This window comes from Typopeltis vanoorti, chromosome 14 (assembly GCF_054136105.1).
Source record: "Typopeltis vanoorti isolate ZY-2024b chromosome 14, IOZ_Tvanoo_1.0, whole genome shotgun sequence".
In the NCBI taxonomy this organism is placed as follows: domain Eukaryota; kingdom Metazoa; phylum Arthropoda; class Arachnida; order Uropygi; family Thelyphonidae; genus Typopeltis; species Typopeltis vanoorti.
The window spans coordinates 72,097,175-72,122,227 of NC_143562.1; the positions used below are offsets into that span (position 1 = coordinate 72,097,175).

General features: G+C 33.7%; 3 protein-coding genes across 4 annotated transcripts; 1 reads left to right on the plus strand and 2 right to left on the minus strand.

Annotated features, from left to right (window-relative positions):
- Positions 1-1,912: 1,912 nt before the first annotated feature.
- On the minus strand, positions 1,913-2,707 carry LOC150099644 (uncharacterized). The gene has a single exon (XM_090403472.1). The coding sequence runs from the start codon at positions 2,705-2,707 to the stop codon at positions 1,913-1,915; it is 795 nt and encodes a 264-aa protein (XP_090259598.1).
- A 5,144-nt stretch (positions 2,708-7,851) lies between these two features.
- Positions 7,852-16,174, minus strand: LOC150099645 (uncharacterized). Its single transcript, XM_090403558.1, has 6 exons — positions 16,050-16,174; positions 15,432-15,487; positions 14,696-14,803; positions 12,848-12,883; positions 9,253-9,291; positions 7,852-7,998 (listed from the first exon to the last, which is right to left on the minus strand). The coding sequence occupies exons 1-6, from the start codon at positions 16,132-16,134 to the stop codon at positions 7,945-7,947; spliced, it is 378 nt and encodes a 125-aa protein (XP_090259684.1). The 5' UTR covers positions 16,135-16,174; the 3' UTR covers positions 7,852-7,944.
- Positions 13,667-23,816, plus strand: LOC150099646 (uncharacterized). 2 transcript variants are annotated; one of them, XM_090403556.1, is made up of 6 exons: positions 13,667-14,089; positions 16,719-16,822; positions 17,133-17,188; positions 21,053-21,160; positions 22,848-22,883; positions 23,328-23,816. In XM_090403556.1, exons 2-6 carry the CDS (start codon positions 16,738-16,740, stop codon positions 23,427-23,429), a joined length of 387 nt encoding a protein of 128 aa, XP_090259682.1. In that variant the 5' UTR covers positions 13,667-14,089; positions 16,719-16,737; the 3' UTR covers positions 23,430-23,816. The 2 variants fall into 2 exon arrangements, with proteins under 2 accessions (XP_090259682.1, XP_090259683.1); XM_090403557.1 differs by lacking the exon at positions 22,848-22,883.
- The last annotated feature ends 1,237 nt before the right edge of the window (positions 23,817-25,053 follow it).

The window sequence follows — 25,053 nt, forward strand, 5'->3', positions numbered from 1 at the left end:
AATATGGTGCTCTTTCTCCTTAACCATCTTATCCCAGTTCTGTAACAATTAATATTCCATCTAAAGAGCCTGTAGAAACAAAGAATATTAATAACGTTATACGGAATAACATTTTTCAGAAAGCTAAATATAATCAGAATATTAAATAATATATAAAATATTTCCCAAATTTTTAAAAAACGTATTTCTGATATTTTAAAATATTTCTTAATTTTTTAAAAAGCATTTTATATTTTTGAATGATTTTTTTTACAAATATTTCTTATATAGGAAATTTTTTCTTCTTTTTTTTTTCATATATATCGGCGAAGAATTTTCGTATTATTAATATTCCTGGCGATGAATTTCTCATCTATGAATAGTCTCCTCGATGAACTGTCCGGACATCTCTAAAGATCAGGCTATTCCAGTATAATTAGAAATGATAATGGCAGAATCATCCATCGTAATATGGAAATCTGTACAAAAATAAATTCCTAAGGTAGTGTAAGTAATTCTTCTTAGTAAGTAAAGTTTTGGCTCTCATCGAATGTGTGTCCCTTGTCTCACTCATTTCTGCCCCACACATCACATAGGCAGTAGAATTCAGTAGGTGGATAATACATTACAACAAAGACATCTTCACTTGCCAATTGATTAGCCTTTGCACTAACACACAAGAAGACGAATCGACCAGATGAACTCAGATGAGCTTAATTCATTACAATTTGAATGGAGACAATTTTATGTAGAGAAAAATTACTTTTTTTTCCGGCGGAAAAACTGTGTTATCGACTTCCACAGCATGTAGAGGCCTTTACCTTCCACGAGCAATCAAAATTCCTTGGGATTTCCGAAACTTTAGTTTAAAAGGATAAGGTGATTAGTAGAATACCTACTGGATTTAGGGGACATGCATTTTTAGAACACGTCCATTTATTGCGATACAATAAGTCTAGTTTTGCATGTGAGTGTCTTCAGCTTAATATTAGAGAAACAATGAATAAATATGAATAAATCATCTCATATATGTTGAATTTTATTTCAAGAAGCAAAATCTAAAGCTGACTATTAATAATATCGTCACTGTTTTTTAATTAGTACTAAAATAAATATTTGAAAAAGCAAAGCTATTTCTGGAAATGGGATGCCATTTTTTTATCAAACTAGAACACATTCTTACTTTGTTCATTTTTATTCTTTCTTATTTCTATCCATCTGATAAACTCCTACGCTCAGTTTCCGGTTCTTCATCTTCAAAACCTTCTAATTACATACAATTTCTGCTCTAACCCAGTGCTATTCCAAGAACTATCATCCTTTTCTTCAAAATTGCACAGAGAATGTCAAATTAATAGCCTGTCAATATAATCCCATTCAAAAATTCCAAACAAATAATAAGTATTATTATTATTAATTTTTTCAGAATTAAAATAACAGCTGGCATTCCTTTCACATCGCTATTCCTCGTAATAAATTAATACGGTTTTCTATCCTAATACTTTATCAAGACCTGCTTTTCAAAGAAGATCACTTCCATGATATGCTAGGTTCGACAGGTATGTGAAGTGTGTATCATAACAATTAAAATATTGAGTCTTTCAAAAAGTCCGAGTGGGTATGCGCTTCGCAACCATATGCCTGGAAATGGAGTGTCCTGTGTTCGATTCCCTTCGTCGACGTGAGGAGCTGTCATAGCCAATTTGGGCGTCTTCAGCAAAGTTTTTTTCTCTCCAATTTATCTGGGATTTATCATGCCGTAAGCAGGCAAACCAGCCCCGTGAACACACGCTTTTACAGACATAGGACACACCGGGAGGCATAGGGCTAGCCACCTTATCCGTGACGGGTACGCAGGGCCGAATTTAGACTTGCTGAGGCCCTAAGCTATATAAAACCCAGAGGCCCCTACCTCTGGGGTCTAAGATATAACTTAAAACATTTTCTTTCTCGTCCCAAAAGCAAAATCATTAATTGTGTCATCAAAAGATATGCTACGTAACTTATCGCTTTCTATACACTGGATGCTAAGTGAAGACAATATTTCTTGAGACATAGTTGCTCTCACTTCATTTTTTATTCTCTTTAGCTGTGCAAATGATCTTTCTCCTGAACAATTTGTTACCATTAAACACAGGAATAGTCGTAATATTGCTTCCACATTAGGGAAAATTAACTCCATCTTGTCTTGAAAGATGATTTGATACAAATCTTTGTGTCGAAAATGTTCTTTTTCAGGATAATTCTGCTTTACATACTCATAGAAGTGCCTCAGTTCACTCGTGAGATTAATATCAACATCGTGTAGACACTCTTTTATTAACGTATCTACTGCTTTTCGTAGCTGTACCTCTGAAACTTCTAAATCAACTAAAAATTGAAATTTGTTTGCAACATAATTATAGACTGTTGCTTTTCTCTTTAAATCTGCCTCAAGGATGTCTATGATATGAGTGAAGGATTTCACTCGAAATTTGTCTCTTGGAGAAAGCTGTTCATTAACATCAGGTGCAGCTCCATCATTGACTTGTTTGTTTCTCATCCTCTTTCTTTTAGTAAAAAGAAAGAGGATGAGAAACAAAGATTTATATTCTACACCAGGCAACCTAGATTTAACTTCTTCTTCAAAATCATAAACATTTTCTCGAATGTTTTTAACATAGTGAGAAAGTGATTTGTACAGATTTGCACATGTGGTAAGTGCAATCCTTGGATCCTGGACAGCCATACTGGTTTTGTGAAACTCTAGCAGCAAATTATTCCATAAATGTAGCATAAAAACAAATTCCAGTTCCTCTATTTTCTCCAGAAGAGTACCAGACTTAGAGCCCTGGGTACGGCTTAGAAGGGCTATGGACAGCTCCGTAACAGGCCACTAGGCCTAATACGTGAATGGAAAAAGAAAATAGTCTTTCAAAAATGTATTTACTATATGTCAGTTGCCATTTTACTTTGTGGAGTCATTATGTTCTTCACAAGTACTTATGTCTGTTTAAGTATCATCTTTATTAAGACTTTAATTCCGGATATCTATCCAACAACCTTTGTTTTCAACCTTTCATAGTCACATCCAACTAATCTAGTCAGGAGATAGAGAAAAACAAGCATTGTTGGATAGGTAACCGGAATCCTTTCATTCTAAACAGCTAATGACATTTTGAATGTTATTAAGAAAAAACTACACAGTATGAAATCTTAAGAATTAACTGTAGAAATGCAGTTAATTCTTAAGATTACAATACTTCGGAATATTTTAGTGAAGCAGCATGGAACCAAAACATACATAATATCAAATACATTTAATCCTTGCATAGATATCATTATGCTACAGGTTTCATAGTTTTTGGTATTTAATTTATAAACGGTTAATTTGAGTGCTTGTTGCAAACACAAATATCAATAATCTATCATATACTTCTTCCTCTAGAGTTGTTTACATCTTACTTCAGATAAAAAGACCAATGTAATGCCAGTTTAGACGCATAGAAGACGCATTATCAGCAAATGTAATGTGATACATTTGCTGATAATGTTAAGAGCATCCAGTTTATGAACTAAAAATAAACTCGGAAATCATGTTTTCATAATTTTACGAGTCACTTCTTAATAATCACTGAGGAGTACAGGTGCAATTCGATGAATTGTACTGATTAGGAATGATGTTCCTTGGGAACAAGTACGAAACGAATTATAGACAATTGCAGAGTGAGTTTGGAAAACATAAAATAGGAGAAATAATATATCAGTTTAAATTAATAAAAAGTATTTTCTAAATAAACAAATGTCAGATGAATTGAGAAAAAATAGTCGCGTGCCAATTTAAAAAATAATGGATAAAACAGATCCGAATAATTAAAAAAAAATCCGTTCGCATATTCTTTATCGGGAGTAGGCGAAAACCGTTTTAGCACTATCTAATTTTGGAAACTTAGAGGGGGCGGGAGGCGATTCAATCTCTTCCGATAGCCAATCACAGATTGGTCCGCGGCTATCACTAATTATAAACGCCATCCGAAGAAGATAGGCATACGAGTGCTGCCATCTTGTGGTCACTTTGTCAGAAATAGTGCGGATTCTACAGTCGATTTTCTTGAGTTTATAGGACGAAATATCCTAGATTCAGGGAGAAAAAAATTCTTTTACTTGTACCCAAGATCGAATAAATCGCGACCGGTCAAAGAAAGAATTAGAAAAAGTACCTTCAGTCAACGATTAAGGAACTTTTTCTTCATCTTTAAAACTTTTAAAACTTACTTTTAAAAGAACTTTAGAACTTTGTATCCAAATATTTATAGAAAGGATATTTATTCCAACCATCCTAAAATCCGTAACTAACTTATGCAAGTAATTACAAATTAATATGCAGTTAAACGATTAACAACAACATTTTAAATCCGAAAGATTTTACCTTGCGTTTTATTATTTTTAATATATCTTTAAATCTTTGATTACAATCTTAACTCCTTCTGAAGCATCGCCTAATGTGGTGTCGAATAAACAACGAAATTGATTAAAATATATAAACACGTTCGTTCATGTGATTGGCTTGTAACCACTTGAGGTGTATTAAAAGTAGGAATGTTCTCAATTATTCTATATTGGTTTAAATTCTACTTGCAATTTGGATGAGACTATAATGATGATGAGAATAAATATATATATATGTGTGTGTGTGTGTGTGTGTGTGTGTGTGTGTGTGTGTGTGTGTGTGTGTGTGTGTGTGTGTGTGTGTGTGTGTGTGTGTGTGTGTGTGTGTGTGTGTGTGTGTGTGTGCGTGTGTGTGTGTGTGTGGAAAGTATTTTACCTTGGGTATAATAATACCAAGCAATTTTAAACCTGGTTTTACTCCATTTCCCAAGTAAGCAAACGGACAAACAAGTCTGCGCCCGCAAGTGATGCAAGTCTGACTGATTCTACAGGTAGTGCAAGACCAAGGCAACTCGTGGTAAAGGTGGCATAAGCTCCGATCACTAATCTTAATATTTACCCTTAATGCCAAAACACATCTCCAAGAAGGGGATGTATGATGTTTTGTATTAAAGGCAAGGGGCCACTAACCAGACTGGTTAGTGGCCCCTTGCCTTATTTATTGAGGACCTTTATTGAGGTCTCATCAGTGGGAGCCAGGCTAGAAATACCAAGATTTAGTAATACAGAGCTTATAAGTATTTTACCAGAACAAGTTACCATAAGATGTTTTAACCTTATTAAATCTCTGGAGGAGATATAAATGTAGAAAGTATTTTACCTTGGGTATAATAAATGTTAAAAATACCAAGCAATTTTAAACTTGGTTTTACTCCATTTCACAAGTAAGCAAACGGACAAACAAGTCAAGTTTGCGCCTGCAAGTGATGCAAGTCTAATTGATCCTACAGGTAGTACAAGACCAAGGCAGGTTAAGAAACCTTATGGTAACTTGTTCTAGTAAAATAGTTATAGGCTCTCTATTACTAAATCTTGGTATTTCTAGCCTGGCTCCCACTGATGAGACCTCAATAAAGGTCGAAACCGGTCTGGTTAGTGGCCCCTTGCCTTTAATACAAAACATCATACATCCCCTTCTTGGAGATGTGTTTTGGCATTAAGGGTAAATATTAAGATTAGTGATCAGAGCTTATGCCACCTTTAACACGAGTTGCCTTGGTCTTGCACTACCTGTAGGATCAGTTAGACTTGCATCACTTGCAGGCGCAAACTTGACTTGTTTGTCTGTTTGCCTACTTGGGAAATGGAGTAAAACCAGGTTTAAAATTGCTTGGTATTTTTAACATGTGTGTGTGTGTGTGTGTGTGTGTGTGTGTGTGTGTGTGTGTGTGTGTGTGTGTGTGTGTGTGTGTGTGTGTGTGTGTGTGTGTGTGTGTGTGTGTGTGTGTGTGTGTGTGTGTGTGTGTGTGTGTGTTTGTGTGAATAAATACGTGATTATAGGAATTGTTGAACGGAATTTCCGAGTATCCAATTGAAACTGATCTACCACTGATCAGGTTGCGACTACATCATTTCATTCCTGTCTTTTGGCTTGCTCATTGGGTTAGTAGGATTTCTATTACCTTCAATATGGCAAGTCATCGTCATTTAAATGATTCTTTGAGATGGACCATTGGACGACGTGGAGCTGAGTAAAACTAGAAAATAACTATCCACCATTTCTCTCAGGAAGTTTTTCGGCACCATTACAAGAAGAGCTGGCCAAGCTCGCCCGTGGATTACGTCAACCAAAACGTCTACTAGTTCTAACAGCCAGATGAAAAACAAAACCCTGCGATGTCCTGTTATCAACTGGATCTCGATGTTCCTGTGTCCACAGCTGAAAACACATTTCCAATGGGGTTATGTTAAGAAATCACAATTCAAATAGACTCTTTCTGAGGAAGGTGATTTGTATCCATCAACCACATATCTGCGCAGAGCTCTTCAAAAACGGTGTCGTGAACATAACTTCGTGGAGACCACAGAAATGGTGGATAGTTCTTTTCTAGTTTTCTAGTTTCTTCTAGATAAGGAGAGAATGAGGAATGCAGTAGCATCCCTTGAACATCAAGCAAAGAGATACCTACGGTGGAGACACTGTTCTCATATGAACTGGAATAATAATCAACGGCCTCACCTCTCCTCATGATTTTAATACGAGTGATGTTATTGAGTGGGAGTACCGAGAAGATATCCTCGAACACCGGGTGCAAATTTGTATCGATCCGATTGGCTCAGATATTATTTTCATGGATGACAATCCCACCCGCCCAGAGCTAAACTCATGGAGGAATATTTTGAAACTGAAGATGTCCAACGATTGCAGTGGCCGACCTATACACCGGCCATACACCGGCGGACCTATTTATCCGTCGGAAGGAACATTCTGGGGTATATATTTTAAGTACGTTCTGTTGGCTTATGTAATGTCATCCATTTTGGCTATTCGTATACACCCCTATATAAAGGTAATTGTCCTTGTACCTGTCCGATGTTTTCGCTGTCTCCCTCCTCATTTCATTGTTGTTCATTTCGTGTGTGTTGACTCCGCTGGTTTACCTTTTCTGAGGGACGAAAAGTCGAGTTTCAGGATGAGAAAACCCTCTACCTCCGTATGAAACCGGCTAAATCACCTTTATCTGGTCGAAAGAGACCGGATAAAGGTTCCTCACGTCATTGAATCCAGGTCTTTCTGACTAAAGGGCTTCGTCTATACCAACCGAGCTACAGAGGTTCTAGTATCCATGATATTACCCACTGCGGTAATACCTATAGTAGTGGGTAATATCATGGATAATGCCCATAGCAGAAGAGAAACGGAAACTTTGTGTGATTGGTCTGAATCAGTTACAGAAGGGATTCATTTAATTGGGGTGCCTTCATCTATATAGCAGCGAGCAATATTTTGAATAAATTATTTTAAAGAATTTGAGGACATCATCCCAAATTCCTGAGCAGTGTTTCTTCGAAGGATTCTGGATTTACGATTATACACGGTGAGAAATTGTATGGGTGAGCAGTATGTCTTCAGTGACAAAGAACATCAAGTAAATCAAGTAATTTAGTCAAAAAAACAAAGAAAAGTAAAGAGAAATCTAGTAGTGTTTGAAAATCCGCATGAGTATTATCAAAAGTAAAGGACGTAATGTGATACGATTCTTGAGAGAAATTAAACAGGAATATTTTGGAAGAAATCAAGTTCATATGATTATTCTTATCTCGGTGATGAAGAGCAAAGATATCTGATGATTATGGATCATCTTAAGCACTTCCATAACCACTGTTCACTTAGTGATTATGGTAAACTTGAAGGTGTTAATTAATGACAAATAAGGAATGTATGACAGCAGGAATAATGAGAAACACTTTAGAAATCAGTTCAAATAATTTAATAGCGGAATATATCTTTATGCTGCTCCAGGCTCAGTGCGTATTTTCATACATCTTGAAGTTCCGTTGCAGCACGAATTAGCTATTCTTCCCTAATTCTTCAATTCATTTTTGTAATTCGTCAATTCTTTGCTCTTCGAAGTAAATCTTCATACATTCCTTAAAGAAGGTAAAGATTATGAATTATGAGAGAATATATATATATGACAGTTTGTAAAGCACTAAACAGGAGCTGCACATAGATAATTAATTTTTTTAATATAAAACGTTTAAATTGCTTGCATAAGGCTTCTACACGAGTAAGTCATCTTGCATTAGTAAGTTGACACCTATTTTACAAAGAATGGTCACTTTATTAGGAATCCTCCCCATTTAGGAAAATAGTCCGTTCCTGTAAACATTGAGTCACGTGGTAGTTTTCTGTATAAATCAGGCTAGTCCGACGGTTCTGTTTTTGTGTGCGACGCATTAGAATGGAAAAATTGATGAGATTAAGTGACTTTGAACATGATGTGATTATTGCTGCTACACATATCTTGATGCCAATATCTTACAACCATTTATTCTTCGGATATTTTCACGATCACAAATGCACCAGGAGTGATGTAATTTCCGGATACCTTCAAGGCAAGTCCAGAAACAACTCATTGATGCACGAGGTCAGACAAAAATGGCAATGATTGGTACATGTGACATGAAGACCACAACTAGTCACAATTAGTGAAAATCGTGTCAGCAGTCGACCATCGTGATACGATGGTCGACTGCTCAGCCATGCTGGGTCCCAGTGTTGTCAGCGAAGAACAGAAAGATGAGAATTTTGTGGGTATGTGATCACTAATACTGTATAGATGACGACTGGAAGAGTGTCGCGAGTCCCGATTTGTACCTGGCAGAACCAGAATATGGCAACAACATAACATCATTGACCATTGTTGCAAAGCAAAAACAGCTGATGCTTGTGAAGGAGGGGGGTGGTTGTAATGGTGTGGGGAATGATTTCTTGGCGCAAGTTAGATCCCTTAATACTAGTTGAACACAGCCTATGTAAACATGTAACTGAGAGAGCTCAAGATATTTGTAATTAATATTAAAAGTTTTTTTTTTATTTCATGCCGCTCATACATGTTATAAACATAGTTAATGGAAAAGTTTCATAAACATGTTATAGAGTGCTAAACTAAAGTGTTTAAATTACAGTTACTTAAACACCTACACAGAAAATACAGCTCTACAATAGAGAAGATATAAACCAAACCATTTCTGTCACTAACTTATAACTATCTGTCACTATTTTTACCAGTGTCTTACGTTTTATTTTGTTTTATTTTTATGAGCTCCTCATTGGCTATACTTCTAAATACTAAACCGATTTATTATAATAATTTGTAAAAGAAAGAAATGCTGTCTTACCGTCATATCGTCTGTATCTTCTTCTAATGTTGTTGGTGGCTGCAAATAACACATATAAGTATGAAAAGTACGACTGTCTTCGTGATAAGAGTGATACTAGAAAAATTATCAAAATGATTATACATAATAGTATATGAATGTTATGCGGGAAAGTTAGTGAACATTTGAGTGCTGTTACCTGTCCATATCACTATGGTCATCGAAAGATGAATGACTAAACTGAATCTGTGATGCAATACAAATCTTTTTTCTTGTCAAATTTCCCCTAATTTACAATTGTTTTCAGTTGAAAAGCCAATCTTTTACAGGCAAGCTATAAGGCGAAGGACTTCATTAAGGACTTCGTATTCCAGGAATTCGACTGGATTATCAGGGAAAAAATCAGCTAACGCCTTTTTATTCCCTATAGGGAGTAGGCGCGGCCATTTAGCCCTATCTAACTTTTGAAGACTGAGTGGGTAGTTCAATCTCCACTGGTACCCAATCAGAGATAGATGGCCCAAGGCTATCACTAATTAAGCGGCACACAGTGGAGAGAGACGGATCAACAAGTGCCGCCATCTCGTGGTCCCTAACCTTAACACAATATATTTACTGTCTGAGATAATGTGGGTTCTACTGTCGATTTTCTTGAGTTTACGGGACGAAAAACCCGAGTTTCCGGGAGAAAATACCCGCTTGCCATGCCAGAGATCGACTATCTGGGGAACCGGTCGAAAAAAGGCTTAGAAAAATTTTCTCTAGGTCGCCGACTAGATTCAGAAGGAAGTCTTCCTTCTTGTGGTCAAGCGCCGTGGTATGCAAACGCCACATCCACTGAGCTACACAGGCTCTGTCGACTGGATTATCCTCAGTATATCGTGACAATTGTTTTTAATGTTGATACTACAACGGGACCCTTTTCATAATACTCTGGACCAATGAACAAAATATTCTTAAGGAAGCATATTATAAGACAGAACGTTTCTTCATCTTGTCGTTAGTAGCCTACTGGTAGTGTATTCTCTCCAATGAACTTATGAAAGAACAACATTGCCATTTTCTTCTTATTTGCTTACTTTAATATGTTCATTATTTTCATCATGTGTTTCGGAATGCATTTTTCTCAAAGGATGCAGCGTAAAAATGTTTCTCTTTAATGCTTTTCTCTATCCATGTTTTTATAAGGGATTTTTACAAATTGGTTTATTGTATTTGGTCTTCTTAAAATCATATCTACGTTATATTTCTTCCTATTCTAAATAAATCTTAACGCGTCATTACATCTCGTATGTCTGCATATCAAGATTATCTTCAGAATATTCGGATTCATTTCAAATATCAATATAATTATTTATAATATATATCAGTTATTCTATATAATTACATAAATAATATATAATTGTTAAAAAGCGAGCAATGCTTATTATTTTATAATTTTCAAGTGCATTGATCAGAAATTCCGTATGCAAAATTTACACGTGATACAAATGAGACCAAAAGATGATCATGCATCATCCATAGCCGACTTCTAATTTTTATTGTTATTATATCCTTACATGGCTGATGAATGCGAAAAAAAAGTAGAAGTCAAACTCTAGCATATTTCGTCCAATATTAAATGGAAATCTTTAGAAAGAAAAGAGAAAATCAGTTAACTACATTCCAAATCTGAATCAAATTTATCACGCAGCACATCCTAACTAAGTCGTTTTTCGGTCACAGGTGAGCTCACACCTGTGACACAGGTGTGACAATTCACAGAACAATATACTATTAGAGTTCAAAAGAAACAATGAATAGTTTCTGTAACTAAATATTAAAACATTCTAATCATAAATAACCTGCTGTTGTGCTAAGATTAGAATCCAAGAACATCAGAACTACATTTAATTTTAGAATCTGGCAAGTTTTGCTTTTCATACAATTGATACCACACACACACACACATTTCTTTGAAACTAAACCAAGATTCTTCTTTCCAGCAGATTTACATTTGACCATCTCCTCGAAACTTGTGAAGCCTTTAAAATCAACCGAATCTTAACCCTTTTGACTGCATAACAATCTCAAATTTAATTGAAGCGATCAGCATTGACTGTTCATAATTTTTAAAATATTAAACATTTATTTACATTTAGTTAAAGTTATCAATTTTGCTTCTTTGAACTCCAGAAATGCATTCTACGGTCAATTTAGCTGTGACCGAAATACGAGATAATAGCACATGCTAAGTGATTCATATCATTTTTTTTTCATGCTTTGAATGTCGTTAACTGATCTTCTTTTGTTTCCCTGAGGATTCCCATGTAACACTAAACGAAAAACATTGGGGATTTAAGAAATTCTATTTTTCTAATCATATATTTAATCGTTTATTTATATAATAACATGTATAGTACTCGTATTCTTTTAAGTCTGATTACTAACCTCTAGGTGGTTTAATAACTGTCGGTGATTTATTCTATATGTATCATTGAAGTAGACCTTGATTGGGATTATCTCCTTTTCTTCCAATGCTGACTTTCATTTCTTTTCGGTGTCTGATTTTTCACTGTTTGCCATGGTTCATTGACGAAAATTGTGCCCCTATTTAACTGGGCAGCAACCAACTTGTGTTAATCTATATGATTTCAGATTATCTTCAGTGCTATCTTACATTGCTTAATGACTGGGTTCCTAATTAATAATTGCCCTTACAAAGTTATTCGATGAGGACAACGAAAGGCAACTATACATAAATTAAACTTGTATTCAGTTGTATTTTTTATGTGATTCTACTTACAGAATGCGGAAACATAGCACATTTGGTATAGTCGAAGGATTTTTTTTTTCAAAATCAGATTTCATTAAGTAGCAGTATTAGACTTAAACTTCAAACGAAAATATACATACGTTACTGCTGATGGTTAACTAAAATGGGATCTCCATGGCTCAGTCGGTATAGACAAAACCCTTGGATTGGAAAGAACCGAGTTCGATTCCCGGCTCTGACACGAGGATCCTTTATCAGGTGTTTTCGGATAAAGGTGAAGTAACCAGACTCATACGAAGGTGGGGGTTTGTTGTTTTGTTTTTTCTCCCGGAAACTCGGGTTTTTCATCCCTCAAAACAGATAAACCGGCTCGGTGAACACACAGACCAATAGACTTAGAACACTTCAGGGAATGATGTTAACCTGAAAGGAAGTAGTCTACTACTTCTCTGTGAACACTTTCTAACAGGGAAGTGACTACATCTCTGTTAGGAAGTAGTCACTTCTGATACCTCATTTCCAATCCAAATGCCAATAATTATATCCTGCATATTCCCATATGCTGACAACAACAACAGCATTAATTGGAATTATATTAAAATTCTACTATGCTTAAATTCAGGTCAACCGCTTTTCTAGTTTTCCTTTCTATCATATTAATCGAATAAGCAGTAGAAATTTGCTTAAACTTCTCTAATTACAACTGACATATCTTTATTTGAAAAGTTAAGTATAATCATCATAAAGAGATATAAACTTTTGCAAAAAATCCAATAAATACAAGAATCTTTCATCAACTTAATCCATAAATGTAAAACAATTAACAAAACTAACGAAACATTTAGTAGGAAAAATACATACCATACTTTCTGTTTTATCACTTATGCAAATTTCGAGCTAAAATAAAACAAAAAAATCATAAATGATAGATCAACGTTGTATATCGCATATGTGATTTTTCAGAGCTCAAAATTACAATAGAGAAAAAAAAAGAACTCGTTGAAATCACTGCTTTTTCATCAACCCATCTTAATGTGTACCCTTAAATGTAAGCCGTATAGTTTCCGTGCACGTTCTTCAATGTTAATATGTTGAACACATCTCCGAATTTAAAATGCATGTGCTCATATATATTTTTCTATTATTTCTCCAGCATTTGTAGTAAGGTAAATCATCTGGCCGTAACAACCCCCATTGAGGTTTGCTATGACTTTACCTTAAAATAGTTTTTCACCTTTTCGTTACCCCAACGATCCTTTCCCTGGTGTGTTCATTTATTTCTTCGCTGATGAAATCATTCATACGTTTATGCATACAAATAAGTTTTGTTATCCAGTTTTGAAAATTTCCCAGCTGAAATATCTCATTTCCACTTGAATTTGCCTTTCGTTTAATTAAGATTTGAATTCAACACTATATTTCTCAATGGAATTACTATTGAATAAACAATATGAAAAGAAGACTAAACTAGATCATTTATAAACAAGAAACATTTTAAGAGGCCAGAACAGATTTTTGGAATGCATCTCGACTTGGACAGAAATTATTTGACATTACTTCTTCTATTTAGAAAATCCTTTTAAGAATGATTTTAGGAATTTCAGAACTATTCCGTAACTTATATCGAACTTTAAAAAATTGCAATCTAAGCTTCAATGATTAATAATTACTTACTTTGCAGGACAATCTTTAGGGCGATAATTAATCATTCAATTTTTTTTTTTTTCATCCAGGAATCGTATCGAAATTTACGAGTTTTTCGCTGAAGGCTATTTATTCAGTCTCATTCAGAGCTGACGTAATTTTGCCATCTGAAAATTCGTGTTTTCCTTCTTGCAAAATATACAAACAACAGCTCGAGCACAAGCATTGAGGAACATATCAGAGTATCGGGCTAGCTCAATCACCCTATCATTTCCCACAGAACAAGAGTTTACTTACAAAAATAAACTGTTGTTCTTACAAATTTTAACAGCTACTATTTCTGAAAATTTTCCAAGTGACTCCTCTAAAATTGATACTAATATTGATATTAACCCAAAATAGTTATAATCCATCATCCAGAGTTCATTCTAAAAGTCTAAAGTTCAGCTATTCTCAAAGGTATGTCAAAAATTATTCCTTCCACATTTTCTTTTAATTTATGTCTTATCATTAATTTTTAAATATCATTAATTTTTTTAATTAATCGGAGCAAAAAAGTCAATGATGTAAAACAAGGGGTACTCCTTAATAAAATAGGCAAAATAGCAATAAATGTTAATATCGAAGTTTTAATTTTTAAGGTACCAACAGCGAACAAACCAGTGAAAGAGTTAATTAAAATCACTGTTTTGAAGAAGCGAATATGTTAGGTCTGTTCTTTGTCAGCTAATCAGTGAAATACTAAGGCAACTCTTATGTAAGAAACAGTGTTCTAGTAATGTATCGTTCGCTTTCGAAACATATAATTTGCAAATGATAAACGCTTGGTTTTCTACTTCGTGTTTTTTACTTCCTGATCAAATAATTATGGATACTTATTACCTAAGTAGATTCAGTTAGTAGATGACAAGCAATGTATAATAACATAATTACACCTCGTTTCGCAAACCAAATTAATTAGTTATTATGTTGAAAAATGCCATATGAAAACTAAATGTAAATAAATAGAGACATATTAAAAAAATACTTAAGTTGTGATTAAGGAAATATTGAAGTTATACATACGTGGTTGGAACTATTACCACTATAGCAGGCATCAATAACATAAGATAAGTGTGGATTTTCGCTGTCAGGAAAGTACAATGTAAAGCATTCTGCTAAAGCAGCTCCAACCTAAAAATGATAATAATACAATAATTCCATTATTTTTTGATATTTTAAATGTCATCATATAATAATTTCAGATGAACGGTATGCTTACATAAATACTGATATCACAGTAGAAATATTAGAAGGTTTAAAATTTTGTTGAACAACAATGAAATGCAGCCACTGTTATAATGTGCTCCAAATATAAAGTTATTCATAGGATTTCTAGAAGAATTTTTGGATGATTGGAGGATATGGATGATTATATTGAGATGCTTTTTAAGTCGGTCGTTTGCATATTTCGCATTCAATGGCATCGGTTTATATTCGGATAAATGTTCTACCTCTATCATAATAAACAATTAATAAATATGTAAAAAAAATAATTGAAAAAAATCGAAATAATATTTCATATGAATTCAACTAAGATATGGAATTATTCAAAAAAATTTAAGGAATGAATTAAAACATAAAAGGAATGCTATTATATTTGCAAAAGATACAAATGTAATTTTGTATAAGTTGCTTAATATCACTGCTGCTCGAAATAGTTAAGAATGTTCAATTTCTTTTTTGAGTTATATCGTACTTTGTCAAGGTGTAACATTCTTCCCTGCTTTTAATTAAGATATTAAATTGGCATTGCACTTACCTGTCCATCAACGAGTTCAAAACATCCAGCAATTGTTTTCAGGATTTTTTCATTTCCTAGAAATATACAAAATACCTTAATTTTATATATTAGCTTAGCACTTAATAAAAACTATGATAAATTATCTTAACATTGGCGTGAAAAGAAAGTGACAGATAGATGTCAATTACGTAGATAAAAACCCGGAATTCTAAATACAACGAAATGAGCAACCGATTTCAAGTAAAAAAGGGGAACTATTCTCAATCCCAAAGAATACTGGGTAGTAACTGAGTGCACCGTGAAATCATTAAATACGATATGCAGATTAAAAATATTATCAGTGAAATTACATTCAAAGTTTGTGTTTTATGATATTTTCTTATAAAAATTTTAAAGCACAAAATCGTTAAGAACTTGTTATTATTAGACACTAAAGGTTTACTATATCTAAACGACTTTTATTAATTTAGCTCTTTTAGAATTTCCATGAATACATAGAACATTAATAAATTACATTTTATCACATTTTATATCAAGAAAAGCAATATTAATTGAAGTGGTAAGAAATTATGACTGACTTACGTCATGTCACGAAAACAACAGAGGCCTAGTATCTGAAATGGTTTGAAAACTTACTACACATAGGGTTCTGGGCTCTGGTATGATTTCTAAGCACGGAAAATATCAAGAAGAAGCAATAAAATACAGTCTGCGAAGCCATCGTTTTGGGAATGCCTTCAATTGGTTTCAATGTAAATAGAGAAACATTTCATAATAGCTCTGCAACTGATCTTATACTAAATCCAACGTTTCATTGCGACATTAATGACTTCCTTTCGTCGTTCTTTGAAGGAACTGGAAATTTGAAGGCACTGGAAGCAGGAACTGGAAATCGGTGACTGCTATTAGGCTTATCATAAATAACCGAAGGAATCAAAACGATGAATTCCACGCAGAAGTGTTTCAATAAAGAAATAATGTGTGAAATAATTTTGCTAAATATAGGCATATTTAGCCAAAGTTAATTCCGGTATTATAATTTATTAAAACCACGCAGACGTACATGCCCACAGTCGTCACATACGCATTTATAAAACGTATTACTGTGTTTCAATACAGCAGTTTTAAATCAATTAAAATATAAGTATGAAAAACCGAATAGCAGAAAGCTCCGTAGATAAGCCTTATTAATGAAATTCAAATCTCGTTTCCTGTAGATAATGGAAATAATAAGTCAAGTTCTTGACCTTCAGATTATTTTTTATTTGATTCGCTATTATAAAATATCAATTAAAATTCTTTCAGATCTTTTGAGCCATTTGGGATGAATCTAACATTTCTGTGTTTCTTCCTGACATGCTGTTTTCCCGGCATTATTCAAGTGCAGCCACCAACACGTGCTATGTGTGGTAAGTCTTCAATGAATATTATGTGCTTTCTTTTCTCTGTATTTCTTTTCCCCATAAATGTGTTTTTGCTCTTAATATGAATCTTATTTTAAATTGCCATTGTTTGCTTTTCTGAGTAAGTCCCACTTATAATTATTAGTGAAAACAATTGCAGAACAATTACTTCATAATAGACATCTATAGGTTGATATCGGTCATTAAGCAAGTACATTGCAACATTTTATTTATAAGAACATGCGAGCTAATGATTTTTCTATTTATATTTTTCTCTCCTCATTTGCGTGATTAAGTTGTTATATGGCATTTCTAGGAAATGAAGAACAAAGAAGAGCGAACATTCGATGTATGCAGGAAATTGTTGGGCAGGTAAGTATTGCATATTGCATCTTATACACTAAATCAATTATGCTTACAAAAACAATCGAAAACAGCACCAGAATGGCAAATGACATTAAATTTCTTGAAACTGCAGGATAATTAAATTATGCTGATGGTATTCCGAAGATATCACTACAAAAGCGACGTCAAATAAACACAGAGTTCATTGTGAACTAAATACAAGCACCGAAGAAACTTACACGTTCGTGTAGTATCCTTAAAACACTTGAATACAATTTCCATACCACCATGAATGTAGATTTATTTGGAGCCTGTACTTATGGAATTCTGGATCGCCATCTTTTTTTCAAGTATGACTTTGCAGTGTAGAATGTGAACGAAAGGTAGTATAGCTTGGTTTGATTACTACAACACATTCTTAATCAACTGGCTTCTGAGATCCAGGAGCTAGACACGAGTGACAAACTGTTGAGGATACAGAACAACGTTCAAGAAATTTTTAGGAGAGAATATTATCACAGACAGAACTCCAGACAGCCCTTCAGGAAAATTGTAAGAAACCGAGTCTAAAGACAGTGAATTATTAGGATGACACATTGTCCAGATTACTGAATGTTTTATAGTTTGGAAATTCGTAACTACTGTAAATAGGCTAAAATAGTTTTAGTTAAAATACACATCTTGTTTCTGTTTTTTTTTCTCATATATGTTAGTGAATATCAGAAATTGTACAAAACTCTGGATTTCATTATTTATTTCAAATTGTTTCATTTCTGTGTACATTTTACTCCTTGTTCCATTTGTGCATTTGTACTTCTTAGTCCATGCATTAATAGATCTAAAGAATAAATCTAAACACAATGTGCAAAATTACTTCTTCGTGTACTCAGTAAACCGATACTTTCTGAAAGACAAGATATGCAAAAACCGATCTCTTGAACTATTGAATCAAAATAATATTTTCGAAAAAAAAAGTGTTTAAATGCAGCTATGTAGCAAAACAGTATGCATAACTTTTATTTACTTATAATAAAACATTTAAATTAGGCTGTAGTCTTGTTTGCTGTTTTAAGTGCTCTAAGGAACAAGGTATAAATGCTAAATACAGTATATCAAACTTATCCAAGCGATTTAGAACAGAAGCCAAATAGAAGCTCTCAAAACACAGGATGACACTGTCGTGACGTTCTATTTTCCTGTTGTGTTCTAATCTGCCATCTTGTTTCAAGTCACTCTTATTAATAAAACAACTAATTGCAAATTGATCACCGATCCAAAAGTAGGGAAATTTATAATTATACTGCGCCACCCTATTTTTAGATTAGTCTATATAAAACAGTAGGATCAATTCTTAATTAAGTTAGCAGTCTTCTCATTTAGGCCGAATTATTTACTATTCTACTTGGGGCACCCGCAAGATTCGAATTTTTTATGAACGGTGCAATAAAAGGGAATTCAGGCAAACACAATATTTAGATTAACAAAATAAATCATTTAATATATGATATTTAACAAATACAAGAATTCTACTTTTAAATGGAACAATACAAATAACTTAATACATCTTGCTAAGTCACTCATTCCAATTCAATGTTCTAAAGTTTAGCATACAATTCACAGCTTCAAATTTACAAGCTTTCTTAATTCAAGTTAATAAAACAAAACTTCTCATTTGATCAGTCTGCATATATCTATCAGTTGTACTTAATGTTTAAATTCACAGCAGGCACTAATCAAGGTAGACAATATTCCAAGCAATCTTATTTCGGACCTTGAACTTCGAAGATACGTTATAGTTAATGTTAGAATAAACAAACATGTATGACTACTCTTACCAGATGCAATCTTCAATACATCAATTTATTGTGAGCACACTTATGAATTAACTTATTTAAGCTAGCGGAACACATTAAATAAAATTCTCCAACGCTTTAACTGAACTACTGTTAATCGCGCTTCACTACTCTAAAAAAAACGGCAATAAGGTACTGATATCCTTCCTTGTTTACTTTCCTGGAACTAGTTAAATTCATTATAATTCTTCTCAGGGCAACATAGAATTAAGACGTAATCCTAAATTAACTGGAACTAATCAGAATTTCCCATTGAATGTCCAGTTCTTTATTTATCCGATTACGACATCAATTTTCCTTTACAACACAGCTGACTTCACTTGCAGCTAAGTATATGATTCACTATGTTTTGGCTCACTTCTAAACACTATTCTCATGAATTTCTGCCCTAGAGAACTCATAATTTTCTTCCACTTCTTTGCTTGTATGCTACCTTCCTTCTGGTTCCGCAAAACTCTCTCTTCTCTCATCTAATTAAAATTCTTATTGCCTTTCTCTCTCCTTCTAGTTCCAAGGTCACGCACTCTTCGACTCGTGCTTGTTTATTTCATGCGTCTCCAAGACAACGCATGAACGTAAGCATTTCGCTAATATAATACAACGCTCTACTACTACATAAGTGATTACATAACGTTAAATTTTCACAAATAAGAATAAATAGAATATTTGAGCTATTTAATCAGCTTTTTCATTACGTATAGAATTATTTATAATAATACTTTTCGTTACATCATATATATATATTTTAGTTATTATAAATTCTGCACATGTTATTGCTTAATAAATTAATAGTAGGTTAAATTTAGAATAAATATTTAAATAGTAATCCTAAATTAAGGAAGAATAAATAATTTCTATACAAATCATGATTAATACATAATAAGCAATGTTAAATGTGAATGAAAAAAAATAAATTACACAACATAGTTTCATTCACAATTTAACAACACAATACTCCTAGACTTTTTACAGGTATAGTTGAACACGTCCTCACTTAACTTAGTCAGACACAAATATATTAATATTTTTGAAAAAAAGGTTAAGTTGTCTTCAACTGTTGTGGATAATGCCATCTTCTCAGAAAATTCTACTGAAATGATGATGTAGGTATACAGAAGGAATGGATGAATTCCCAGAAGGAGCAAGAGTTCCAGAGGAACTCTGGCTCTTTCTGGGTGACGATGATGACGTAAAGAGTGACGTAGAGGATGACGTAGAAAGAGAAAATGATACGAAAACGGCAGGAAAGGACAACATTATTATCTACATCGTAATCATATGATAATATCTCTCTTCTTAAGACTGGATTTATATTTGCAATGCCAACTATTTTAATTGCTAAGTATAACTCTGCGCATAATTTTGTGTGTGCTTGTTTTTAATGTTATCATTTTTATTCCTCCAGCAAGATTTCTTATTAAGTGCCAACATTGAAATATTTCATTCTTAGGTATTTGGCATTACTAGGTTGATTTTTATTTTTGATATTGCAGTTTCATTTTGATTCTTGATAAATCAAGAATTATACTGCAGTATCAATTAATATTTGATATTCCAGTACCAAATTGATATTTTGATATTGATATTTGTTATTTTTTCATAGATCTTAATTAACTTGAAAATTAATATCAAACAAACTTAGATAGATCTCATTCAAGATTAAAGACGTTAAATGTGCTCTTTGAGATGGTAAAATCTCGAAGACACTGAACAAGAATTTATGTTTGGTGAAAAATGCAGTTTCGATATGATTCCGAGTATTTCATTAAACTTCCATCCATCAAGACACTCCGAATCGCATGCACTGATCATAGTCAAACATAAATTCTTGTTCATAAATTTTGCTATCTCTGTAGATATTCCAACAGAAAGGTGGCTTGAACCTTTTTTTCCCCAAATTACTCTTAGCTGGCGCATATCTTTAAGGATAGTTTATTTATGTTTTCCGGTGAATTTAAATTCCTGAAATTCCTGTTGAAATTATGTATAATCAATGTTAACAATGCCATCGTAGTGAGTGCTTTTATTATGTTTTTAGGTGCGGGTTGCTTTTGACGAATGTCTTTTATTGTCCCACCCCAAAATTGAAGCCCGATTTGACCGTTTCATTGCAGACGTGTGTAATAATGCTGAGGCAGCAAGTGAAGTGAGTATATTCAAATATAATGTGATGCTAAATATTTATTCAATATTGAATTCATTGAACACATATAATACAACACATTTCGATTTGTTTTTTGATACTGTTAAAGAGAAGTATAATGTTTTAATTCATTCGGTTATGAAAAAGTAGTTATAAATCTTGTGTAATAATTAATTATGTAATGAATTATGTAATAATTATGTAAGGAATATGTGCATATTCTTTACATAAAAAGATAAAAACATTTTTTTAAACACAGGTATCAAAAATGTTCGATATTTGCAATAATGAATATGCTGTGTCAGCAATGAACTTTTTCCATTGCAAGAAAACGAATGCAACTGTATTTATGGCCTATTTCAGGGATCACTAATTAATGAGGAGTTACTGTACGTGCATAAGACGAACCCCAAAATAGGCTGGCAAAATTAAGAAATTAATATTTTTAAACATAAAACAGAACACATTTGATATGTTTTTAATATTTAAAGTATATTTAGTAATTAGGTAATATTTCCTAATTTTTCCTAATTAATAATATTTCCGAAAATAAAAGTCAATCCTTTTTTTTTTAATTATTTTCGGGCATATGGGCTAGTGCTCAAAATATTGTTAATGCATTAACTTACCCCGCCAACGAGTTGCTGAGGTAAGCATTCTTGTTCTGAATGCTTTCAGGGTTCTAATTGGTTTATTCAGAATCAGCCGTTAATGACGTCAATCGACAGATTTAACAAGGGTTAGTGATTGGCGGAAGCCTGATCGCAGAGACAAGGTAACTGCAATTTCGCCTCGGCAACCGCTGGTCTCTCAACCGGTTACCCCCCTTGTATAAGACGAACCCCAATTTTTGGACTAAAAATTTTAGAAAAAAGTATCGTCTTATACATGGAAAAATACGGTATATTGATCTTGTACGCCGATTAATGAGTAAACAGATTGAGGTACTACGTTTCTAAGGGATCAGTAACCGGTTGTAATTTGGAGAAAGTGTTTATACCTACAATTCGGCACCAATTGTTCCTTGAAGGGATAGTGCTCGTGCAACACACAAGTAAAGACGCTTCTGCCATTCAAAGCATTTCCCCACTTCCCGTGGTATGACCAGTATTCACTACAGGGGGCTACATTAGCGAGTATTTCCGTATTAACTGCATACATTTCTTACCCAAAGAAAATGTTAACTAAGATCCCTAGCTGGTAAATGTTTTTCATCGCACGCTCAAACGCCAGCGCGCTAACTTATGGCAGGCATGAACTGGCTTTGGCCATGTTTCGTCTCCTGAAAAGGGTTTCGGTTTCCCCCATTCAACATATATGCATTGCGGGTTAGACCCTCCCTCTTCATACTCTCCACATCGCAATTATTTGTCTAGGGAGTAGACAATGCACGGAACCAAACTTGGTAACTCTTTTGGGTCTCCCTGATCAATGAAGAATAATTCTGCTACTGCTGCTTGCTTTGCCAATTACAGCACTTGCAGACGCAATTTCCGAGGATACACTTCAGTTGGAGTCAAAGCACTCTCCCAGGAGTCCTTTTCCCCTGATGCGTGAACGAAATCCATTGGGTTCTTTCGTTTCTAGTACATGGAATCATCCATGCTAAATATAACAATATCATTTTAGCATGTTTTATTTCATGTTTTTCTCAATGTTCATTGATTTATCTCATTTGTTCATTTTTTAGGTGAGTGCATGCTTTGATGATAAAACTAAACTGTTGGTAAGAAATTTTCTCTTATATTTCTCTGTTTCATTGCTTATAGTTTCAAGATTATATTAATCGGAGTAATGAAGTATAGAAAAAACGTTATTTAATTAAGGGGATATTAGATCCCACATTGTTTTAAAACTGAATAAGAAACTCAAGGATTGGAATCCGAGGGTTTCATGCCTGATGCGAATATAGTAACTATAAGCGTATCGGCGACTACTAGCGTAATCTAAAGCACGTAGTTCAAGTATGTAGTACAAACTAGGGCAACTCGTTGCAAAGGTGGAGAAAGTTCTGATCGATATTCTTAGTATTTTCCATAATGTAAAACCCATCTCCTAGGAGATGTATGATGTTATACATTAAATAAAAAAACGTTTTATTAATTTAACCTGTAATTTATTTATATAATTATACATTATTATAATTATATATATAATTATTTAATTTCAGAACACAAGGACTACATCTGGTTTCACCAATACAGCCACATTGGTCTTGCAGACCATGCCCTGGATACCGGCCATAGAATACGGTGGAAGAAAGGCACGATAATACACCGCAGTAAATTCAAATACGAATCAGCCTCAGCCCTAAGAAACAATCCAAACCTCAACAAATTTGGTTGCATGAGACTGCCCCAAATTTGGGAAACCTACATCAGAAGAACTTCAGCCCAATCGTCCAAGAATGCCAACAATCCCCGCTAGGGGGCACCATCAGGACTTTTAGGATAAAGAATAGCTTCCTGCGTGCTCGTGTCTTGTTTTTAAGTTCCTGTGAAAATGGCAACGTGACGTTGCCGAAATATTGAAAGTGTATTCAAATTTATTTTAATGTATTCCTAGTATACGTTGTAATTTCCTTAAGCTAAGTAGTAAAAAACAGTAAAAAAGTAATTTATTTGTAACATTCAATAAAATCCTCTTTATCTGTGAATAAGTATTGCAATTATATATAATTTTTTTTGATTATGAAGAACATTAAGCATAATTATTTGAAATATATGTCATGTGCTATGTGTTATTATTAATACAAATGTGTGCAAAGCGATATTTGAAATTACGTTTATATGCATTCGAATTACACTGAATTTATCACAATCACTTTTCGTCTCCATTGTATTACGATTTTTATCGTCTACTTCCTGATGTTACAGTGACACATATTTATTGCAATATTTAAACTATTATAGCGCCAATATCGAGAAATAATTTATGAAACATCTTATAATGGCGAATAGCCAAAAACTGCTGTTTAATAATGTTTTAACAATCAACACAATTACCACTATTAGTATGAGACTCCTTAGCTCAGTCAGTATAGACGAAGCCCTGTGACCTGTCTTTGACTGTAGATCCATGTGAACACAGGGTTCTACAGTCAAAATTACATGCTTAAATGTCCCTCATTAGACGGCACAACTTCAATCGATTGTAAGGGAAGATGAGGGAAAACTGGGGGGAAACCACACACGACAACAACAACAACCAGTATTATTCAATCAGAATCATGCCTAAATGTTCACAGGAATATATTCTGCGACCAAAGGAGACGAAAAAAACATGTATACGGATAGTGGGTTTCAATAAAAGACGAAATAATTAGCGCCCGAAATTTTGTTTTAATGGTGTTCCGAAGGGTGATATTGATATTGTAATTAATATTGTAAATGATATCGTAATTGATTAATACAGAATGGTGGTGTGCTAAAAAAACTAGTATTACGCTATAATACTTAGATGTTTCTCGGAATATAATTAATTCTAACATGTTCATAGGAATTTTCTACACCTCAATGCCTATCGTTTTAAAAATGTTAAAGATAATAGTTAAATATGTTTCTAAGCAGTTACGTTTTCTACTTCGATGTTAATAAAATACCAAACGTACTGCATAGAAATATGCTTAACTATTATCTCGAGTTTCAAGATAATAGTTAAATCTATGATCGAACTGGATTATTATGATTTCTTCGAGATTTCATTAAACTTTAGAAATAATTTTCGACACCATGGGCATGGCATTTCTGATTGTGTTGTTCGTGTGTGTGTGTGTGTGTGTGTGTGTGTGTGTGTGTGTGTGTGTGTGTGTGTGTGTGTGTGTGTGTGTGTGTGTGTGTGTGTCTTCTTTTCAGTCTGCTCTCAATGATTTTAGTTATTCATTTATTAAATGAATA

Excerpts from the sequence above, each read along its gene's own strand:
- LOC150099644 (XM_090403472.1), bottom strand. The coding sequence starts at position 2,707 with ATGGCTGTCCAGGATCCAAGGATTGCACTTACCACATGTGCAAATCTG.
- LOC150099645 (XM_090403558.1), bottom strand. The coding sequence starts at position 16,134 with ATGGCTTCGCAGACTGTATTTTATTGCTTCTTCTTGATATTTTCCGTG. Across the intron at positions 15,488-16,049 it reads AGCCCAGAACCCTATGTGTA|GAAATGAAAAAATCCTGAAA; the intron begins GTAAGTTTTCAA and ends GTATATTTCTAG. Across the intron at positions 12,884-14,695 it reads GTGGTAATAGTTCCAACCAC|CTCGAAATTTGCATAAGTGA; the intron begins GTATGTATAACT and ends GTTTTATTTTAG.
- LOC150099646 (XM_090403556.1), top strand. The coding sequence starts at position 16,738 with ATGAATCTAACATTTCTGTGTTTCTTCCTGACATGCTGTTTTCCCGGC. Across the intron at positions 21,161-22,847 it reads ATGCTGAGGCAGCAAGTGAA|GTGAGTGCATGCTTTGATGA; the intron begins GTGAGTATATTC and ends TTCATTTTTTAG. Across the intron at positions 22,884-23,327 it reads ATGATAAAACTAAACTGTTG|AACACAAGGACTACATCTGG; the intron begins GTAAGAAATTTT and ends ATTTAATTTCAG.